Here is a 23,564-nt window from a genome sequence, read left to right as displayed (position 1 = left end):
AAGAGTTGCCGCGAGGGAGTGTTGCGGCGGGATTGCTGTTTTCTGGATTCCATCATGGGAGTCTTCTAGGTGCTCCGGAAGTTTTTGAAGTGGCAAAAGAAAAGTGATTTCTGTCCGGCTTGGATACGGTTTATTCGTTATTAAATGAAGGTGCGTAAAAAAAACCAACGTGCATGATGTATCATTTTTAAATTCCGGTCTGTTGCGGTCGGAATGCCCGAGTGCGATCGAAACAAGAGTGGGTACTTACTTCACTCCGTTGGTAATGATGGTTTGGTTTGGTTTCGGTGGTGGTGACCGGTCAGTTAGCCTTTTTTCGAATCATATGCATGTTTGGCCGCGGAATTCCACTTGCCTGCTTCCGGACACCCCAAGCATGTGGCCAACTGAAGCGTGCGTTTTGGGGCGCTCTCTATAAATGATACGCGACCGATATGCGTGGAGGCGGTTGTCAGTCAGTGCGTTGCCGCTCGACGCCGAAGCGACCGCACTGCGCCCGTAAGTGTGGCTTCAACGAGCTCGTTGCCCAATGGAATGCTACTACGGTACACACGCATTCGTTCTCGCAGCATATGACTTCGTCTTCTAGAATCCTCCGCAGCGTTTAGCTATCTAGTTCCAACTCGAGCTTCGCTCCGATGTTCCGCGCTCACGTGTGGATGCGGTGGCGTCGGGTCGTGCGCCCCCACGTCACCGCCGTTCGTAATCGCTAAAATTCCCATTTTGTTTACAATTAAATTAGCCGGACTAATAATTTTATCCAGCATCAAATGCGATGTTGCGAGTTGTGTTTTGTGAACGAACGCAGCCGTGCAACGACATGATTGGCAGACGTGTGACGGCCCGGCGGTGGCACTTCAGTTCGTTTGAGCAATTGCTCGGCAGATAAGCATATTTCGCCACGGCAAATAATGATATGTCACCCGAAATTGACCAAGTAAGGATGCCCTTTTTGTCGTTATTGAAACGGTTTTTGTTTGCTGTCGGTTCCCCGCGAAGAGCTCATGGCTTGTTTTGCAGCGCTAGCTTGTATCATTTCGTTGCGCATTTATTAAGTTGGGAGCGTGCACGTATATTTTTTTTTTGTGCCCGCACTTTTAATAGAGTGCTCTTGCTAGCCTAGAAAATCCAGCTCTAGCGTGTATTTGCGTGGCACCGTTTGGCCATGTTGGTATTGTTGAAGTTTGATCGACATGGGTTCTTGCAGCAAATTCAAGAAACGGGTAACCCCTTTGGTTGTAGACTCTATAAAAGTTTTATTTTCTTGTTTAGTTATGACAAGCAGCTTTGTTGTGGGACACCATGAAATATGCCAATTGTGCCGACCAGTCCCTTTTAGTTGACAGTTCATGTTAGCTGTTGTCTTACCTTTGCCTAAAGATTTTGATCGAAAAGATGTAGAGTTTTTCCATCTCCCTTTTGTGGTAACAGAGGCGTCTGAGCCGTAATGTATACACAGCTTGCACTCACGTCTTCGTCTGGTATGCTGATGGGTCTTTTACCTTCTGTGATGCTAATATCCAACCATTCGGTTTGCATTCCTCAGCGAGTTGTAAGCAGACATAAGCACCACCATATACCTATGATTTAACCTGCAAGTGATGTGTGGCCTTACGCAGATCTAGAACTGTTGTGTATGTGCTGATTAGATTTCGGTTTAAAAATTAGAAAAAGTTGTATTTCTAATTAGATGTTCAGCCTCTTCCGTTTTTTAATAGCATTCAGTTGCTGTCTAATGTTTTTATTACAAGAAACAACAAATGAAAGTGGAGAACAAATATTATAAAAACCCTGCAGTTTGCTTGGTTTCCAGGAGCATCCACGATATATCATTGTCAGTGTTGGTGAACTTTGTTTTAGGGGTCATAAACCCTGCAGTTCAGTAAGCATTGAAGGAATTCTAAGAAACACCCCTTCCAATTAGGTCGTTGAACTTTACATATGGGTCTACCCCTCTCGAAGGAAAAATTACTTTTTCATTTGAACAAGAAAGGAATTGTTTTGTATTAAAATAATAAAAGTTGCTTCTCCACAAGTGTTGAGCTCTACGACTTCTGACGTCTGCTGCTACTGTTCAGTCCTAGCTTACTGTTGCTGCTTCAGATGTGCTGATGCTCACTAACGTTCACGAAAGGGACATTGACCCCATATATTTTTTTCTATTGCCTTTATCCATAGTTTGTAAACTATTACGAAAACCCTACAGTTCGTTTGGTTTCCAGGATTTGCTTAGAGCTGCACAGACGACAAAGCTCGGTGGTCTTTACTTGTGGGCAGTGACTCAGGTTTGCTTGCACAGAGCCTTTAAACGAGCTCTCCAGTGTTCTGTGAAGTTTGGGAGATCTCTAGAAATAACCTGTGAACTGATGAATCGGCGCTTGGCGCGGGGCTATGCAGGTCCACTCATGTCGAGGACAGGCCTTAAGGACAAGGACAAGTATGAGTCCAACAACTCCCGTAGGACACACTCGATCATGTGTCCTGAGGATCTGGCAGCCGGCAAGAAGTCCCACTGGCCGGAGTTGGAGATAACAGGTGACATTTACATTTCTCGCACTGCTCTTTAACACAGAATGGATGTACAACCGGCTCCTGGCAACTTCAGGTTTTACTCTCCCATTGTGAAAGCATCGCACGAGTACTCCATCAGTGCTCGGCTGGCACTTTTGTCCTCACTGATTGGACACTAGTCCGTGCCAAATGCTGACGCAACATTGGTTTCAAATCCGTGCCCTACACTGGTCCAGTACGTCACCTAAAGGGCACTACGATCTTGATAAGGACCATTAACACGGCAACGTTTGACTACATTACATGGGCCATGTTATTTTATTTATGCATTATTTCTTCACAAAAACAACCTGCAGCACCGAAGCATTACAGGGGGTACAGCCTGGTGTTAGTAACAAAAAAGAAAAACTGGTTTGTGGAACGTGAACAGGCAACAAGTCAGTTAAAACACAACTCCTGTCGAAAACAAAACTAAAATAAATGACTGTTATCGCTTTAGTTGGTTTGAACTATGGTTATAGCTGAAATATGTCTAAGCTAAGCTGCGTGCTTCACTAAAACCAATTTTAAAAATGCGACCAGCTGCTCTTTAGCAGGTAGCAAGCAGGGCTTTTAGTCTAGCAACACTGGGTGATGCGTACCGCAGCACCTCCATGACATTACGTTTTGGTGGTGCTGCAGTTGATTCCGCAAGTTGTACCGCGTACCGCAGCACCCTCGTGATGTCACGTCGCGGCCGTACAGCTGATGATCAGTGTTGCCATCCCTCTATACCATATAGTTTTAATTTTGCTGAGGATGCCCAAAACCAAACCTTGAGCCGTAATATTCATTAAACTACACACAATATTGAAAACAAACGGAAAAAAAGATATACCTTGTAATTCAGGAGCACTGACTGAGCTGGAAACAGTCAAAATCCCAACTTCGAAAATATTGACAAACGTTGCCCTTTAAGGCTAATTAAATGCAACGTCAAGTTAAAAAAAAGGCAAGTTAAAAGTCAGAATCACTTTCTGAAAGAAACTATTTCACATATGCTGTAACTCATATCTTGAGTAGATCCGAGATATTCCCACGGGCTATATTATGCGATAACGCAGATTGAGCGGCACTGGACGTGAGTTGGTTTCCGAATGCCAGGGTACAGAGCTTTTACTTTCTGAAGTGAGAGTGAGTAAATTTTGGAATAGTGCCCAGTGTACAAGCTTGAGTAACAGTCACTTTCGTGCTTCTCTGCTCTATGCGAAGCTACTCTTTTTAATTGGTAGCCAAGTTTTGTACGAAGCACAGATGTCCCAGTTACTCATGGGTGTTAACAGAAATCCTCACAACATAGTCGGACGGTACTGTATTGATCGGCGTTTAGCTAGAAGGTTTTGGGTGAGCGCACGGGGGTGGGGGAAGGGGGGGGGGGGTAGGTGTGTGGAGGAGGCGAGAGGGAAGAGTGCAAACACATGTTTCATAGGTAATGGGGAGTCGCAATATAGCTGGGTCAAAACTCGGGTGTGCCACTGCCAGAGACGCAAAATGCGTGTTCCTTTCCCACTGGAGTGCTAGCTTTAGCAGGGCTTTTTTTTAGGCCATCGTGAGGCGTAAACGTCATTGTGAAACATTGCCCTGAAGCAACACACAGTACATTCTGGGTTATCACTGCCTTTGCCATGGTAATGTAGCGAAGGGGAAAACGTTCTAAAGTCTGGCATATTTACTTATAAGGAAGTTCTTAGGTTCATCTTAAGAGATTTTATAGCTCTATGTACCTGAAAGCATTGTTGCAATCTAAGATATAGCTTACAATATGCAAGTCTTTCTTTTTTTCTTTTTTTTTTTTTAAACCAGGAATTTGATCATTTAAGCTTACTGTATAAGAAGCTAACAGCCTTTTAAATTTTATACCTTCTTGGGTGTTTGGGTTTATCAACTCAGAACTTTCGAGCACACTCATTTAACAGGTTCGCTGACCATTAGCATTATTCAAGCTTTGTTTAAATATTGTGGATGTGTGCAAATGGCTGTGAAAATGGCTAAGACAGCAATCCACCCAAAATGAATGATTCGCAAAATTTTCACCTGTATTAAGCCTAAACTCTGGCAGTTCCAAGTGTTGCCTATTGCATAGCTAGAAATAGAAGGATGAGAAAGAATGCTGCTTGAGACTTGCAATTTTCACTGTTGCGTCTGGCATATTCTGTAGGATACTCATGCAAGTACCTCCATCCAGTGGCGTACGCAGGATTTCATTTCGCGGAGGGCCGGACCAACGAGGGTAAAGGGGGACAAGATAAAAAGAAAAGAAAGTTCACGAGAAAATGAAAGCATGTTAATTTTTTTTCTAATAACTATGCATTCTTCTATTAAGTAATTAAAATAAAGTTGTCGTATTGGTTTTGGGATGATTATGGTATATAAAAATGATGCCCCGGAAATTGCCCACCAGGAAGGCATTTGCATTTTACTTTTTTTATTTACAAGTCACGTCAAAAGAAGGCACCACAGTAAGCAGAAAACAAGAATCATAAAAACAAATATTTTATGAAGCACGACTCCAATGCACGAAACTTCCAGTCATCGAGGCTGATAAAGCAATGGTGCATAAGTAGAAACGCGGAACATCTTGATGGATAGACAATAAGCACTGGAAAGCTGCCCCACCATAAAGTACTCCCTATCTTAACCCGATCTAACCAACAAGAATCTCACGTGATTTGTTCGTTGGTGTCGATTTCTAAGGTTTCCGAAGTCTGCTCACAAAAGAAAGTCAAGGAAGTCACACAACGCAACAAAGGGACGATGTAAAATGGTTTACACACTCACATATTGCACTTGGCTTTCGTCCTGAGGCAGCAGGTCGCACACTCGTGCCCCTATCTCGCGCGGTTCTCAAACTGCCGATGACAACTTCCGTACTCGAGTCTTGAACCGCAACTCCCGCGCCTTTAGGCGCCTACATTCACTTTTCTAAAACTTTTCCCGCCATCCGAGGAGCCAATCAGGTATCGCTCTTTTTAGACCAATGGGAGCCACGCAGTACAAAACGAACACGTACAATACAAAATTCAATTAAGAAAGGACACATACAATACAAAATTCAATTAAGAAAGGACACATACAATATAAAATTCAATTAAGAAAGGACACGTGCATAGACCCCCGAAAACTCCTAAAAACCTTCGCCCTAACTGTCGACCGTCAGCCGGACACCGCTTCAAGGAAAAACCCCTTGTCGGGGTGCAAGAGCAGTACCGACGCTTCTTCTCGATATAAAAAAAAGGCTACAAAACATTGAGGGGCCTCGCTGTGCTCGAACGAGGCACAGCGCATGGTACGCACCCAGAGCGGTGTCCTCGAGGAACAATTGAGACAGGGGACACGGGGGCCGCTCCGTGGCGACGACAAACCAGCCCTGGCGACTCCGCGAGAGGAATATGGGGCACTCGTGAAACAATAAAAGTAGAAGTAAAAAAAGATATTTGTTAATTGATTATTTTCCAGTTATATGAGATAAACGACGTTAAAACTACACATATTTTATTATTTTTACTATGTCATAAAGTTTGATATTGATAAACCCGAGAGTCAGTAACTTTGCCGACCCCCCCCCCCCCATTCAAAAATATTTGGGGGGGGGGGGCCGTGGCCCCTTTGGCCCCCCCCCTGTGTACGCCACTGCCTCCATCCTACACTCGGCACAGCTTTTCTTGGCAGTGCAGTGGAAGGTACAGGCACATGTTCCCTCTCCCATTTTGAGCGCTGAATAAAGTTCTGCTCAAGCTTTCCTCCTCTCTTTAGAAATGCCAAGAAAAGTTGTCGCGGAGTATAGCTGATTCACTTCCACTGCAGTTGCATTATTGTCTCTGAGGAGAAGAGTGAAGGGATCAAAAGATAAAGTGAACACAGGTGAATTAGATATGAATGGAATGGAGAGTGGGGTCTGTACATTGCACCCTGAGGAGAGCATTCAAAGGTATTGTAAAGTTTGCATCAAGAGCCTTGAACTCTTGACGCAGACTGATAGTGCAGCATATGTGTTGCATACCATCGTGATGCACAATGTATGACGCACCGGAACAATGGGCTCCCACACAGATGACTATATGGCACTTATACCTAGGGCTCATACAGAAAACACTTTTCAAGTGCTATGCGACTTCTACCGCCGAGTTGCAAAAACCGGCTTCACACAAGGCACTGTGGTTCAGCACTGCTGAATATTTTTCACAGTGGCAGAGCAGCAGCTTTTTGGCTGACTGATCATGGCAGAGTGGAGAGTGATGGGAGAAGAATCACTGCAGAGAAGCTTGCACATAGGATGGGATTTCATATCTCCAGCGCCTCAAGCAGGCATGCATGTTTCGCAGACAGATGAATGAACTGCTGATCACTGAGACGTTGAAGCACCCGCCTTTTTAAGGATTTTAGGGTGAGGGATTTTTTGCGATAGAGCAGAAGTGGATGGGCGTAATACTTTGAATCAGAGGCAGGACAGATATCCATTTTGGATTAATGAGTGCCATCTGGATTGGCCATGTTTGCTAGAGCCGTTTCATCCGCCGTAACTACAGCTTTAGGAAAATGCTAAGAAAATGCAAGTCGAGGCTGTGTTACGAAATTTAATATTCCCACTTGTATTTAATTAAATAAATAATGATAGAAAAATTTGAATAAAGCATTAAGGTTTTATTTTGGGATTGCCAAAACCTATTGTGCACACCCATTCTTTGCAAACGACCTTGAGCATCACCACGGCAGAAGGCATATGGAGAGGACATATGTAGAAGGAAGCCCTGCAAATGGCTTTGCAGCAGCACTGGCAACCCAGAGTAATGCTGAAGGGTTGCAGCATGTGAAGCAGCCTTGTAGCATCATGGGGCAACATGGTGAAGACAGTCTAAACTTTTGGGATTAGTGCATTTTAGGGTTGCGAGAGGGACCACGAGGCTAGGGTATTTTTTCATAACATTTTTGATGAGTGTTTTTTGTCATAAAAGTGCTTACATAGACAGAAATACTAAGGTAAACAAAATGTCTGCATCATTCCCTTTATTAGTCCTTAAACTATTCTACAACAATCATTCAACCATGAAGACACTAGAGTATGGATTTTTCTATGAAGTCAGCACTTCTGAAGCCCCTGTCAGAGCTACAAACTCATTCCTGTGCATTTGCAAAGTTACATTTGGACTATTTGTTTCTCCGTCCGCATTTTGACTGTGTTACCTTGACAGTTTCGGCCACCTCCCTATTGTTAGAGGGCATTGCACCATGGCATCTGGACTTGTTTCATTGGTTTCTGATGCTCCAAGGGCTGCTTCGAACTCGTAATGGTATCAACGGCTCTTGGATGATACAATGAGGAATATATGTTGTGAACAGCGAACTTGCAAATTTTTTTTTTAATGCACTCTGCTTACATTCATCTTCTGTGTGAAACGAGGATGGTGCTTTTTGTTGACTATGTTACTACTTCTTGATATAGCCTGGTGAACTGCAACATCAAGAATACCATCAAGAAGCACTCATTCCAGGCGGGTTAGAGTTGGCATGCCGCGTCGCTCTTTGAAGTAAAGAAGTCGCAGATTTTCTTATGATGGGGCTACAATTTTAAGTTTCTTCATCAGGGTAACTCCAACCAAAGAATATTTTTGAGACCCTACCAGGGCCATTCATGGCATCTTCACCTGACCAAGCTACATAGCCATATAGGTATCTTCGTTACCTGCTGTTATTTGTCCACCATTATGTTAGATCAACTAAATGCAGCTTTTATCACAATACCCTTGCTCCTCCATCATCACTGTTGACCTCACACGTGCTTTCATCATTCCCATCATGAGCCCTAAGATGCGATGCCTGTGACCAAATTGTAATTTTTCACTCCTATGCGTCATCTGTGATAAGACCTATAATTTATTTGAATATACAGTGAGGATCTAATAGTGCATTCGCTCTTTGAAGGGGTTTGCATAAATCTTTTCTAAAGGTATTGTGCTTCGATTTAGTGTACTAATCCCCATAGGTGGTGCATTGATTATTTAAAGGTGTGAAACTATGAACTCACGCAAATAAAGAAAAGGAACTTTTTTTTATATGGATGATGTTTTGTTAAGCCTTTTTTAGTGAAATTATCAAATCACATTGTGGGCCATTATGGTGTTTATCACAACAAAAGAACAGGTGGAAGAAAAGGAAATAAAATTAGCTTATATTTTATGCCCTTCAGTTTAACAAAATACATGTTCAGTGATCCACCATGCCATTTCATTGTTTCACGCGAACCCCTGATAGGGTATTTGTGCTCGCCGAGGTTTTTCGTTGTACTTGACATATGAGAGCCTAACTACCCAGAACAGAATTTTCGGCTCCAAATTCGGTTCCGTTCCGCCCGAAAACCGCCGATCGAGAACTGGCCGGTTTGAGTCGCGCTCACTCTCTTTTCCGTGGTCACGGGCACTTTTCTAAGGTTCAGACGTTACCACCAAATTTAATCAAAGTCGTGGGTCATTGAAGGCACACAATCAATATTAAAAATAGAAAAAAAAATTTCTGTGGCTTCCAAAAAGCTGCAAATCCGTTAATTGAAAAAAAAAAAAAAAAAAAAAAAAAAAAAGGTTCTACACACAATCGGAAGCATTCTGTGCGTTCGTTTCGCGTATCGTAAGACTAGCAGATGGCAGCGGACGACGGGCGTGGGACCTCTACTTCAGAACTGCCGTTCACGGTTTTGGCGAGTTCTGTCTTCCTTCGAAAGAGGAATTTTGGTCCGATCAAAACAATTGATATTCATCCCGTACGACACGCCCGACCAGCATGCCGATTGCACGAAGACGTCGCCGAGTCATCGTCCCTTCTCGTGGCTGAAGACATCGCTCGCTCAAACGTCAAGCACGAGTCCTTCGAGTTGAATATGCACGCGTACGGTTTCTTTGCTGGGTGCGAATATGGCCAATGCGTGGTACTGCCCGACATCACATGTATGTACTGGAGGAAAATCGGCAACAAACTTTCCGACCTACAGTCGACCGGCTGCATTTCTGCGATCGAAAGATTTCCTTCAATAGCTCAGTGGAAAGACGTCCGCTTTACATGCAGCGGGCACGGGCTCGATCCCTAGTGTGGGCGTAACATTTTTTTTTTTTTTTTTTGTGTCAAACATTTTGCGATGTTTACATTTTTTTTTCTTTTTTTTTTTTCTTTACAATTATTACTGTAAAAAACAGTTGTTGTGGACGATACGTGGCTGAACTAAATGGTATGGGATTCCATTTTTGACACCTGCGAACTCTGTGTAGTCACTTTCCACAAAGTGCAAGCAGCATATGAATCGGGTAGCGTCCGCTTTCCGAGGTTCTCGCAACTGTTCTACATGAATTGCAGCCAGCCATTGATCTCGACCCGTTGATCTTTCGGAAACTTGTGAGGCAGCTCTTCACGCAACATCTTGGGAGTATTCTTTTCGGAGCTGATCACGGGAATTCACCGTGTGCACTCACTACTAATTGCCAACACTTAAATGTCCAAAACAACTCATCTTGAAGTACAGAACAGTGAGCGGAACAAACACAACTGCAAAGGGATCGCACGGCTAACAGATGCCGCAACGCATTTCGTCTGCTGCGTGCGGAAATAAATAAATAAATAAATAAAATCGCACGGTCGGGTGTAGCCACGTGACTTCCGCCATTCAATCTTTCCTCTCCACTTTTCCGTGTGGTGCGGGGGTTTCGGTTTCGAGCAGCTTCGTTTTTTGGCTTTATTAAAAAAAAAAATACGTGACTCTGTAGCAAAATATTAATTGGGTAGTAATCCGACACCATAATAAATCGCCTAGCAAAAAAAAAAAAAAAAAAAAAAAAATTGGTGGGTGTTAGTCTTTCTTTAACCCAGAGAAAAAAAAAATATGTTTTTGTTCTAATTTTTCACTTCGGTTAACTAATTCTTTTTATATCTCGCACACACATCCAAAAAAAAAAAAAACAACAAGAACAGGAAATGCATGATCAAATTACACTACTGCTAAATTACATTACAGGCTGTTAAGAAACAAATTTTTGTGGTTCCTTCAGAAAGCCAGCGTGCCATTGAGTTCACGCTGCAAGTCGACAAACTTTTTACGGGCACTCATCGATGAAGTTAGGGATCGACCTATAAACGTCACCAATACTAAGGGGGAAAAAAAAAATTGAGTTTATTGAGCTAACCGAGATGCTTCTCCTAATACTCCGGTGTGAAGAGGTGAAGCTCGACGCCTGCGCTCCTGTGCTATGTGGGGAAGCTTGACGCCTGCGCGCCGGTGCCAACTGGTGAAACTTGACGCGAGCGACGAAGCGCGTGTGCCACTGCGGGAAAGCACACTGCTGGCCGTTCTGAAAGTTCGAACGATGATGTTTTCAATGCGGTGGATGATCTAGCTTTAACAGTGGTAACAGAAACACTGTCCAATAAGCGTCTATAAATTTTCTTTCTTTCAACCTGTAGTCAAATATATTTATATGGTCGGAGAGAACCGGCGGTGTCGGAGATTCAGGTCGAGGGGAAGAGAGAGATTGGGCAACGCGCCTGCAGAATAGTATTACGCGAATAAGGTGGTACATTACGAAAGTGACAAATGAGATGGTTTGTGACAAAAGTCCATGTCCTCTTCTTCTTTGCTCGTCTCCTTCCTCTTTATCGTGGCAATATTGTTCTCATTCTCGACGAGTACTAGTATTGGAGTAAACACAGTAGGAACGGTGCTTCCCACTTTTCGGATGATTGTGCGAGGCCTTGGTGGCGGTCCGTGCAGGCATCATCCGCAACCTGAGCCCCGCCCTGTGGCGCCTGTCGCACTTGACCTGCCTGTACCTGAATGACAACAGCCTGTCGCGGCTGCCTCCGGGCATCGGGCGCCTCTCGGGGCTGCAGCACCTGGACCTGAGCTGCAACAAGCTGCGCTCGCTGCCCGCAGAGCTGGGCGACCTGGTGCTGCTTCAGCAGCTGCTCCTCTCCCACAACTACCTGAGGGTCCTGCCCTACGAGATCGGCAAGCTCTTCCGCCTACAGGTCCTCGGTGGGTCCCCTCATTCCTTCCCTTCCTTTCGTTGTACGTGAAATGTGTCCTTACCGGCACTCACCTGCGAGCTAAGGACCGAACTGGTCTTGGAACGTCGGAATTCCGCTTATTCCATTTATGGTTAGAGTTCTTAACTGCTGTCTTTCCATTTGTAGGGTGTTCATGATGGAGCATCAAGTCGTTGCAATGGGTTGCTGAGGCTGTCATGTTAACTATGCTTGCTAACTCTGTTGACTCTGGCCAATAGACCTGTTTGAAAAATGTGCGGCGTCCTCTGCAGTGCCCACAGGAATTCTGGGAACTTTCGGTATAGAACCGACTGTAGCAGATGACGGAGAAAATGCTGGCAAGCACAACTTTGCTGCCTACTCTGAAGGAGTAGGCTTGCAGGGTGTTCCCTTAATTCTTTGTGCGCTTCACACAGCCTTTTAGGATATTTACAACTGGGCTATTTTTCAGAAAGTTCTATCACCTAACCCTTTGAGTTAAATTGTTATTTTTCTTTTAAGAAAACATGTTTCAGTGGTGTCATTTTTTTGTGTTTTTTTTCCGCTGGAATTGTACAAAGAACAATAGCGAGCTTGTTTCACACACACTGGCACCGTGCGAGTTCTCCCAGAATGCATCACACTCGCAGAATCGGTCCCGAACGAACTTGCCCAATGCGCAGAGTACAGCCTGATGGTCTCGCCATTTAGTAAGAGTACCGACCTCAAATCGAACCTAGTGCCCTACTGTTTGACGTGACAGGCGTAAGTGTGATTGTGCAGTCGCTACAACGTGTAGTTTATATTTGCGATGATGTCAAGCAACTCGACTCTTGTAGAGATATTTAAAGACTGCGCAAGTCTACGCAGCCAGCTATCTACAATACAGCTGTATGAAGTAATGAAAGTTAAGCAGTCTTTCACTTCTTAAAACCGTTTACACTGGAGGACACTGTTGATACTGTTCGCTCAGAAGTTTGACCAATTTTAAGTGTAAACCACTGAAAGGTTACGGCTTAAAACTAGTTCGTCGGAATCTTCATTAATACATTTTGCAGAACTTTTGATTTCGATTGTTTTATACAGGTGGATCAGATTGTATTCCTGGTGGGAGTGGCAAGAACAAGTTTTCCCAAACAAAATATGATGGGGCAAGATACCTAGCATAGGTTCATGTTAAGCATGACAACCTAACCCAAGCCTCGGGTAAAATCACCATGTTTAGCTTTCTTGGATGCCGACTCGATGTGTCAGAGGTTTCTGCTAGAGGTGCCTTGTTGACTTTTCAACTTTTCACCCGCACACGGATGGTGAGAGAGATCTCACCATCCGTGTGTTTATACTGAGCCTTTCTTTACCCACTGGCAGTCTTGTACACGTTACTAAAAAAAAGTAATCGATTACAATTACTATTACTCTTGGCTAAAAAGTAATCGATTAGAAAACTTGATTACTCGACGGCAAAAGTAATTGGACATTACTTAAAGAAGTAATCGTTACTTTTCCGATTACTTTATTGTGTGAAGACACATCTTTAGCGCTCATAACAATGAACTACTTCCAACCTATATTTCACATTTGCACAAGTACTGAAGAAGAAAAACTGGCTCCTTCTTCGTGGTCGTTGCACCTTCACAATGCGGACACAAGCATAGAATTCGTTTCAAGACGCTTAATGATTTGGGCGTTTGCCAGTGTGTGTGTGTGGGGGGGGGGGGGGGGGGGGGGAAGCGGAGGGGGTTCTAGATCTTGTTAAGCTTGAGCAAAGGTTGTCGCTCAAAGTTTGCGTGGCTCATTTTATTATTCACATGTGGATGAGCTCGCATGTTTTACAAAAGAGCAGCAGCTCCCGGATTTGAAACGGATCATGTGTCGTATCCATTAGCGGAAGAGATCGCCCCGACCACTTCTCAACTCGAAACATTGCTTGTCACAAAGACCACGTATGAGAAATGGGGAAATATTTCAACTACCTTTGTTACATTTTGCATCCGCTTTAGGCATTCTTCGGTTCTGGCTCTCCTACGAGCTGCGAGTAGGTACCCTAAACAGGATTTTTTTTTATTTTCTTTTTTATTTCTGTGTGTGTGCGCGTGAGGGGGCTAGTTGAACGTAGGACTCACAAAGCTACACTCTGCTTCCTCAAACTTTGCCTGAATGGCCTTTGTCACGCACTGTGGCTTTCCTGGGGCTTCCCACTCCTAAAAAAAAGGCGTGTGCCGGGGGGGGGGGGGGGGGGGTACCGTGGAAAAATAGTAACTGTTACAAGTAATTTTATTACTTCAAAAAGTAATCAGATTACTCTTGTGATTACTGCCTAATAAAAGTAATCAATTTATTACAAAATTACTCAAAAAAGTAATCGATTACAAGTAATTTGATTACTTGTAATGCGTACGGTACAAGTCTGCCCACTGGTAGATTTCAGCATCTGTACGACAACAGAACGGCTCAAAACTTGCAAGTACAGCATGGGCTGTTGAGGCGCGACATGATATCCAGCACAAATTCCACATTTTTTGTTTGGTTTCGCTAGGTTCGAACGGCACCTTCTGTAACAGACGAACCCCCATCGTCTGCTCTTGCTCCTTGCCCGAGCGATGCGTGACGGGATTGCATTCTGGCACACGTTGAATTCTCCCGGTGCAGCGAGTGCATGCACGCGTTAAGTGTTGGTGCCTAAACAAACACAGAATATGCAGCCACTCATAAAGTGCCAGCCAAAACAAACCCACACTACACTGCTAGTGGGCATGCATGGGCAAGAGTGCGGTGAAACAAACTGGCTATAAGTCGATGCAAAAAATTTCGAGGTACACCTAAGCACTTCTTATGAGCTGTGAATGTGAAAGCATGCAAGCCGCTCGTCCGCTCCCTTTTTCGTCTGCTGCATACGTTTCATCGCCGGTTAGCGCGTTTTCTCCCATGGGCATGCTGACCTTGGACACTTCGTGTTAACGGCGCGCTGATGGACACGCAGCGCCATGGGGTGAGCGGTCGTGGAAACTGACAAGCGCGGCAGCCAATGGGAGTCCCGTCGACGCGCGTCAGCCAATGGAACTGAAGGCAGAATCCATCAGCTTTACTTGGCTCCTATTTGGATCGCAGAAACTAGGTGCCGTTTTCGCGCTTCAAACTAAGGACGTCAGCTCGCTCCATGGGACACTTAATGCTTTCGCATTGAAATATTTTAGAGCGCAGCTCTTAGGCACCCGTTCCCGGCTTAAACGGTGTCGCCGTCGGCGTAACCAAGGTCATCTCAAGGTCACATGACCCCGAAGGTCACCCCAAAGTCACGTGACCCCTCCAGGTCACGTGACCCCTCCCAAGGTCACGTGACCTCCAAGGTGACCCCCCACGTGACACCCCAAGGTCACGTGACACCCCAAGGTCACGTGACACCCCAAGGTCACGTGACCCCCCCCCCCCCCCCCCCCCCCGGAGCATATTAAAGAATGAGGGGAGGAAGAGGAGAAGGAGGAGGGGTCTACCCTCCCCTCAGTACCCTTCCCTCCTCCTCCTCAAGAGCTGCGCTCCAATTCGGCGTTACAGGGAGTTGTAAACGGCTTTCACTTTTTTTTTTAAATGGTCTGACAAGAGCACATACAGTGTTTCCAAGCTGTCCAAATTGAGAAGTGTTGAATTAAAATATTGAGGGCAAATGTTCTCGCCTTCCTTCCATCAGGTTTCACTTGGGTGCGTTTGCCGCTCGTTGCCTTCCACCACATTTCAGCGGTCTCACTCTAAACGGTCCTTTACAGAGCTCCTTCATTGGATGATAAACTCTCATCCTCTAAATTCGATTTCCAAAAGCGTTAAATTGGAAGAGTCGTCATTCCAGCCGGCACAGACACGCCAAACAGCCATCTCGAGCAATCTTGGGCAGATCACGATCAGCATGGAGTGTACAAGTTTTGGAACTATGCGGAGAGTAAGTCATCTGCTTCCTTTACAGGAGTTGCGGTGACGTCAGAAGGATGCCGAGATCCGATTGTGGGTAGACCTCAATGCTAGATGCCTCCAAGTCTACCCGTTATTTTTTCGATCGGCCAATAAAGTGATCGGCATACTGACATCATCGCAACCCCTGTGCAAGAAGCAGACAAACTTGCACTCCGCATAAGTAGCCTCTCCAGCAGTATGAAACACGCTGCAAATGAAACAGCTATAATTTCCGAAGACATGACAGATGGCAGCACCTCCCGGAGCGTGGGCAGTTTCATATTTAGGCGGGAAATTTCAAACTTGCAATCGCGAACGTACATGTGCAGTGGCAACCTTATAGGATGCTCCCTTGCCACCGTACACTTACCGCAGTGATCCTCATAGGGTTATGTGGGGAGTTACTTTTTTGTGTGCAACCATATACTTTGAGGAGTTTTTGTTCTCTTAATCTTGAAATTTGTTTTTGTATCAAAACTTGGAAACCTTAGGTTTATTCTCTCATTTTGAGACATTAGATTGGAAGGGCTTCATTTTCACACATTTGTGTTTGTATGGTAGGTCATGAAGCTAGCTCTTGTAACTCCATTGTCTTGCATTGCAGCAGGCAGGATTCTGAAGTGCTTGACTTTGGCACATTCTTAATATATCCTTTGTCCTTACTGTCATAAATTCTGAGGTATTAATTGTCTGACACGTCATTACTTTGCTCAAACAAAGCCGCAAATTTTGTGTCGTCTAAACTAGATACCTTTTGCAGGCATCCATAAGCAAAAAAGATATTTTACCCAAGAGCAATTTAATTTGAACGCCACATAGTGAATGCAATTTAAACTAACCTCGTTTGTTGTTGCTTTCAGTAGATGGCAGCACCTATATCTTTTGTTCGAATGGACACACGTTTAAAGGCAATGGTTTCTGGGTTCAAAGAAAGTGGAGTGTACTTTTAAACAATGAAGGCACAATAGTGTATAAATGAATTTGAGCCTTGTTTTACAATTTTATAATATTACCTCAAATTTTCTTGAAAATGGATTTGGCTTGCAAATTATTCTGATAAGTGCTGAAAGATTCTGCCACCTGCTGCTTTGTAGCCGCGGTGGTTACTATCCATCTTTCCGAAGGTCACTGATCCAAATTCAAAACCGCGAAGCCTGATGCCTTCGTTCATGGTGGTTTGTTGTTTGTGCCTTGCATGAGTGTTTTTTTTTTTTTTTAATGCAATTACTTGTCAGTGGCGAAGCCATTCCCCTCAAAGCCTGCCAACCCTAATATATAGACCCTTTTTACAAGGGCGCCGCCATCTTGAATTGTCTTTTCCAGTATGGGCGAAAATATTTTTTTGCCATCGCCACGCCCTTCGAAGACAATTTAGGATATGAGCGTAACCTCATAATAAAGCATAATATTCTGGTTTTCCTTCCCTCTGTTTTTTTACCATTCACTTGTCGAAGCATTTTATTATTTTTTCGTCGCCTGTACCGGATGTGCCTATTAGGTGGCTGGGGACGAGAGTACACAAAAAAGGTCCATACACATGAATTTTGACGTCATCACCCCCGCACCCCCCACACCAAGTCATGGAGCGTGTTTTACACTTTTACATGCTCATGGTGATCCCCAGATCTCTGTGGTCATTGAAAGTGGTGGCTTGCAAGAAACCTCAAAAAGAAACACCTTCAAGTGTAGGTGGTCATGCATGTTAGTTTCTGTGCTTCATGCCATGCTAAAAAGATGAGAAGTTCAATTGCTGCACCACATGCACTTGGGATGTTGGCATTTTGCGTGATGGCAGGGTCAACATCAAACTGCTCGTTGCTTTGCTCAAATCCAATGATATGGGTTAGTTGCGGCTTTCCAACTGAATCTGGGAAGTTTCCCAGTGATAATAGTTATTTGCACAGAATGGGGGTCTTTTTACAGTATTTGTTGAATATAACATCGAGTGCAAGTGATTTAGATTTAAATTGTGATATGTGCTTGCAAAAAAAAAAAAATATACACTTTTGGTTTTAAGTGAGTTCTGGTAATTTTAGAATTGGCAGGTTTGTGGTTGTGTTTGTAACTGTATGGGAACAAGAACATTCCCAAACAAAAAGTGTCTTCGTTTCATCACCTTCTCAAGGCTCTCCCGATCTTGTTTCATAGATGAAGCTCTTGTCGTTGCATATTAAGAGAGGTGTCTTATTTTACTATAATAATTTTAATATGTTGCAAGCTTACAGCTCCTACTATATTTCTCTCAGATTTTGAGACATTGCTGCAGGCGTGCAGGGCTATGTCTCTCTGGTTCCCTCTCGCTTCTTTCTTAGAATACTATCACACCATCAGGTTACTCCTGTTTGGCCATTAGTTTCTGCACTTAGTGTCAGTGTCTGCATGCTACATTATTGGACAAGGCAGAGGCACATCACATAAATGTAGAACAAGCATTTATGCAGCAGAAGCAAGATTCGTCCTTTCCCACGCTAAATTATCTCGGCTCCATCTGTTTATGTAGTAAGCACATAGAAGGAAATTGTAGGCTAAGACTTTGTCCATAATTGCACTTCAATTTGCAATCGTAATAGAAGAACAGTGACTGGGACGTAGCTGACAAACTTGTTAAGAATCCGATCTTTACGCCTTGGTTACAAAAAAAAAAACCAGAGATGAAGATTGTGCCAAGCAAAGCTTGATGGCATCGCAAAACCAAGCTTCTTCCTTTCGTGATGTGTGCACTTTCTACTGGATTCTTTGAAGGCATATAAAGTAATGCATCTGAAGTGCCTTTACCCATCAGCTGCCACGGTAGGGAATCAGGCTTTCCGATGAGCGCTTGATATTTGGTCCAAGAAAACTTCTAAAGAATTAGAAATATTTCTGCGCTACCAGTTGGATTCTGGTGTCGAAGAGACTTGCACTGACATCCGAGCAGTGCTCATTGCCATGCGGCATTGGAAGCCACACAACGAGCAGTGCTCATTGTGTGGCAGTGCTCATGGCAAATCCATTATACTGCCTGGGGAGGATCTGCCTACTGAAAGGAAAAGGTCACACCGCTTTACATCTTAAGAAAAGGCAGTCTGAAAACACGAGTCGTCGCAATATCTCTGGTTTGAATGCCGCGTGCCAAGTTTCTTCTTGAGCTCATTGCCATACGGCATTTGAAGCACGGATCTTGCTGTGACTCGCGTTTGTCTTTATATGCAGGCTGTCTTTAGTATGATGTGTAACCAGTGTGTCCCCAGATTTACTGTTCTTACAACTTTCAATTTGTTTGCTCCACTGCATTTGAAAACTCAATTTAAAGGGAATTCAGCAGCCGGTTTTACTTGGGTGTAAGGAGTTGCAGTTGGAAATAAATCAAGAGTTATTTTTTTCTTTCAATGTTTTATTTTGTTTCCTATTTTATCTCTGCAGGCCTGAAAGGAAACCCCCTGGCCCCAGAAATTCTTAATGTGTACAGTGAACCCAACGGCACATCCAAGCTTTTGGCATACCTGCTAGACAACCTAGTCGGTGAGTCTCACGGCTTCCTTTTGCACACTCGAGGCCAAGCGGCAAAGCTGCATATTCTGTCGCGTGCTGGCGACAATAGTTGAACTGTCAATTCAAAATAAATCAAAGTCCTAAAAAAAAAATTATTTTGCAACATTACAATTTTGAAGTTTTTGCAGTTCAGAGTATCTCCTCACAATATACCCAATTCAGTCTTTAGCTATTTACAAAAAAACAAGTGTGAAAGAGCCTGATCGAAAACATGGAAGTTTCCTCTATGCTTTGGATATATCCAAATATATTTTCTCAGCTTAACTTTTTTTTTGTCTAGTGCCATTGCCTTTTGGTGGTTTCGGCAATGTTTACCGAAAAATCCATAAAGAACGCCCTCCCAAAATAAAGATATAAATGGTGAAAGATATAGGCTGGTGATCTTTAAAGATGCGACGACAAAATGCTATAAAACATTAGTGATAAACACTGGGGCGCCCGCTACAAATCACGTGAAATGGGTGCTGCGTTACGAAGTGCAAAGGAAGCAAAGCATGTTGCGCACTTCGTAATGCAGCACACACACACACACAAATATTATACATATAATAGAAAAATAAGCACCTTTTATGAGTTGTGAATGCGAAAGCATGAATGTCGTTCTATCGCTCCCTTAGTTCGTCTGCGGCGTACTGGCGTGGACGGCCACGTTTCGCTACTGCCGAGGTAGCGGCCGACGGCCGAGCGCGCGCTCTTGTGAAATGGCCGCGCCGCGCCGAGCTCGGCCGTGCAGCCTCTCCGGAGTTTGCCCGTGCGAGCTCTGCGCTCAGGCCCGCATCTCTTACCGGCGGCCGGGCCGCGGCATGTGCTGCGCCGCCCCGAAGAGGGCTTTTCTGGTGGCGTATTTTGGAACTATGCCGCGCGAGAGCCACTGGGAGCCTCGTTCCTTGAAACTATGACGCGCGCCAGCGAATGGGAGCCTATCCATCAGATCACGGGTTCACTTCGCACCATTATGGCAGGGGAGTTCAGGTGCCGTTTGGCGCGGCTTCAAAGCTGATGACGTCGGTTCACTCCATGGGACAATTAATGCTTTTGCGGTAAAAAGTCCGAGGACACCTAAGCACTTCTCATGAGTTGTGAATACGGAAATATGCCGCCCGCGACGTATTGCGTTGTCGAAGGGCCTCGTCCTCTTGCTGCCTGAGACGCTTTAAATCGCGATCCGCTTGCGCCTCACGCTTTCGAAAGGCTTTGTTCTATCTCCTAGCGCGTTGCGCCGCTGCTCGTTCCGCCGCTGCTCGTTGTGCCGCTGCTTGTTCCGCCGCTGCTCGTTCCGCCCGCCGTGTATTCGGAGACTTGACAACGATGGTGGATTTTGCTGCCTGCCTCCTCGCTCGTTCTGCGTTATTCCGCTGCCTTAGTTTGTCTGCAATGCACTTGCGTGGACGGGCAGGTTTCGCCACTGCCGAGGTTGCGGCCGCGCCAAAGATGTACAAAGTGTCGAAAAAAAGAAAATTACTTTTTTTTTTATTGCAAAAATAAACTATGCATCGCCGAACGCTCATTCTCCGCCCAAAGGTAGCGCTAGAGGTCACAACCAGATGCCAAAGTTTCAGCCCGATCCGATACTTTAATCAAACAAAAGCTGTAAATGATTTTTTGGAAATTTCAATGGGAAAATGGTGGTCGACAGAGTTTTTCGAATACATGGGGATCTATGGTACCAGAAACCGAAAACGGGCGAAAATGGGCTCCATTTTCCCATTGAAATTTTCAGAAAATCGCTTATAACTTTTGAATTAGGTATCAGATCGGGCTGAAACTTTGGCATCTGGTTGTGACCTCTAGCGCTATACCTTTGGGTGGAGAATGAGCGTTCGGCGATGCCTAGTTTATTTTTGCGGTAAAGAATGAGCAATCTTTTTTTTTTTTTTTTTTTGTGACACCCTGTAGAGATGCTTGAAGTGTCGCCATGTTCGTCGGCTTCGAGAGGAGCACAAGCGGCCGAGCGCGCGCCACCGTGTTCCTTTTACCGGTGCGGGGCCCGCAGCGCCATGGGGTGGCGTTCCTTGAAACTATAACGCGTGCCAGCCAATGGGAGCCTATCCATCAAATCGCTTCCACAGACTATAGGCTTTGCTCCATTGGGACAGGGGAGGTTAGGTGCCGTTCGGCGCGCGGCTTCAAAAGCTGTTAACGCCGGTTCGCTCCATGGGACAGTTAATGCTTTCGCATTAATACTGAGTTCATGTGACGAACTGTAGACTGCACTCATGAGTCAGGAAAAATGAGCTCCAGTCTTGTTAGGAGAGTGGCTAGATGAGTCCCAAGTTGCTTCTGCAGATGCATCGAGTTTCCGAGGAGAACAATCCAAAATGAATGTAGGCGGACCCGATGGTAATTCTTGCGACGTTTTACGAGACCCCTGCTGCCTGAATGATCTCTCTTTGCTTAGTCCCGAATTACGTCCCCAAGAAGGTTAAAAGCGGGCTTCGGACAATCGTCCCGACGGTGCAGCGTATCTGGTATACCCGTTTGCGTCCGAGAATCGCGAATGGCTGTATCGAGCTATTGAGCCATTAAACGGCATTAAACTCCTCTCGTCGTGCCCCCTCAACAAAAAGTATGGAAGAAAGCGCAAGACAGTTTTGCCGCGCACGCGAATTCGGCACTACCAGAGACGGCGGTCACGCAAAAGCGACGTTGCATGTCCATTTGCTGGCCGACGTTTTGCCTGCCAGACACTTGTCCCAGTTTGGGCCCTTTCTTTTGTAGCCAAGGTCGTGCCGTACCTCATTGTTTCAAGGCGTTTTGTCAATTCCCTTCTCACAGCGTTTCGTTGCTTCCTAAGTACGTAGCCGCAAAACTCAATGATGATTTTTTTTTTAACCTTTGATTACGCGGTATTTATTTTTTTTTTTTTACGATAGACTGTATCTGAGCCAGAAGACAAGGCATTTGGGAGGTGGCGCCGCGATGCGCTGAGTCAGGTGGCGTGCTCAAAGCGCCCGATTGGCCGCAGGGGTGGCTCGTAGCGTCCGTTGCGGTCCATTGTAGGGATGGGATGGAGTAGGGTGCCTACATGGAGTAGGGTGCCTACATGGAGTAGGGTGCCTACATGGAGTAGGGTGCCTACATGTAGGCACCCTAGGACGGAGTTTTAGGGGCGTTCTCCGATGTCTCGGAATAATTTGCCTGCGGGTAGCGCGGTCGGGACTATGGGGGAGGGGGAGGGGGGGGGGGGGGGGCGGGGTGCGGCGTGCTGGTGCGAATTGTTTCTCCTTTCCCACCGTCCCTTTTCACGCGCGTGCGCGCGCGTGGTGCACAACGCCGCGCCAACTGACGTTTCCGGCCTCGGGTGTTTTGTTTGTGACTGTTTTGTCAGTCGGCTCGATGGCGGCTGTCTGGAAAATCCTACGGTGTATGCCGTTTTACGCGGCCTCGTTTCGTCAGCGTCTCATTTGTTTCCACACGCTGACAAGCTCAAAACGTCGTCTTTGAGTGACACGCGCGCGCGAGCGCCGCCGCCGCCGCGATTTTATTTTCGGTTTGGGGTCGAGTGACGCAAGCTCGCCGACCGCAGTTGATGTCACCGTGCATTGGAGATCTCTCTCGTGGGGGGAGGAGGGGGTTACGAAGGATACAAACCCTTTGTGCTGCGCGTGTTTTGTTGTGTCCGCCGCCCGTTGTTGTTTGCATGGCGGCTTGCCGTCGTCGTCATCGCCGCCAAGAAAGGCGGGAGGAGATTTTTCGTACGTCTCGGATTGTGCGTTTTTGTCTTTGAGCACTGACCCGTTTCCTTTCTTTCTTTTCTTGTTTGGGGGGCGGAGATGGTGCTGCGAGGGAAATGGCAGGTTTATTTTGCAGTCTGATTCATTCCCCGCCCTGACGCGGGGGTCGTGTGTGTTTTGTGGACGCAGCGCCGGTGTGGAGTTTGTCAGCGTGTGTTCTTGGGTACCGTCCGTGGGCGCGTCTTTGAAAAGTAGACGACACGCTGAACCGAAAAGTACAAAGGAAGAAGAAAACAACTGCCATAAAACTGTACACGCTTGACTACAGTGTTCTACGCTTGACCTACAAAGACCGAAGACGCAAGAGCCACAGAAGACTCTCCCCTTCTCCTCTTCCTTCGTTCTTGGTAGAGAAGAAGGCAGGGGCGAGGAAGAAGCGGTTTTACCCGTTGATTTTTCCGATTTTCGAGGGTTCATTTGTGCCCGTGTTTGTTTGTTTGCTTTTTTTTTTCTCCCGCGTTGTCTCTTAGCCTCCGGTGTCTCTCTTTGTACGTCGAAACGCAATTTGTCTTCGAGTTGGGCTTTTGTTTTCTTTGTGTGTCGCAGCGGTTTCGTGAGCGAGTGTTTGCGGAGGTAGGTGAAGGTTTCGGAGGCCTTTTTCCTTTTTTTTTTTTTTTTTCGTGCTCGTCGAATGACCGCCGCCTCTCGTTTCTCTGTCATTGTTTACGGCGCTCGTCGGTTGACCGGTTTGTTCTCGAGGGGCGCCGTCTTGGGCTTTATTTTGCGCGATGACGCATCTCTCTCTCTCTTTTTCTATTCATATACTGTGCGCTCCCGTCGTCACGTTTTTTGGTTGTTCGTGGCTTT

At 45.4% G+C, this 23,564-nt stretch overlaps 1 protein-coding gene across 4 annotated transcripts in view; it reads left to right on the top strand.

The window, feature by feature from the left end:
- The first annotated feature begins 41 nt into the window (after positions 1-41).
- The window catches only part of LOC8038800 (CCR4-NOT transcription complex subunit 6-like), a 231,898-nt gene continuing 208,375 nt past the window's right edge, over positions 42-23,564 (top strand). The window contains exons 1-4 of one of the 4 annotated variants that reach the window (XM_042292401.1): positions 42-150; positions 2,398-2,535; positions 11,297-11,560; positions 18,895-18,993. In XM_042292401.1, the coding sequence (XP_042148335.1) occupies positions 2,406-2,535; positions 11,297-11,560; positions 18,895-18,993 (493 nt within the window). In that variant the 5' untranslated portion in view covers positions 42-150; positions 2,398-2,405. Of the gene's footprint in view, positions 151-451; positions 546-870; positions 938-2,397; positions 2,536-11,296; positions 11,561-18,894; positions 18,994-23,564 lie in introns of those variants that run through there. The other 3 variants (XM_042292400.1, XM_042292399.1, XM_042292402.1) reach the window with 3 other exon arrangements.

This window comes from Ixodes scapularis, unplaced genomic scaffold (genome assembly GCF_016920785.2).
Source record: "Ixodes scapularis isolate PalLabHiFi unplaced genomic scaffold, ASM1692078v2 PGA_scaffold3__209_contigs__length_174095766, whole genome shotgun sequence".
Classification (NCBI taxonomy): domain Eukaryota; kingdom Metazoa; phylum Arthropoda; class Arachnida; order Ixodida; family Ixodidae; genus Ixodes; species Ixodes scapularis.
The sequence above is the reverse complement of the archived record's forward strand: the minus strand, read 5'-3'. Positions and strand labels throughout refer to the sequence as shown.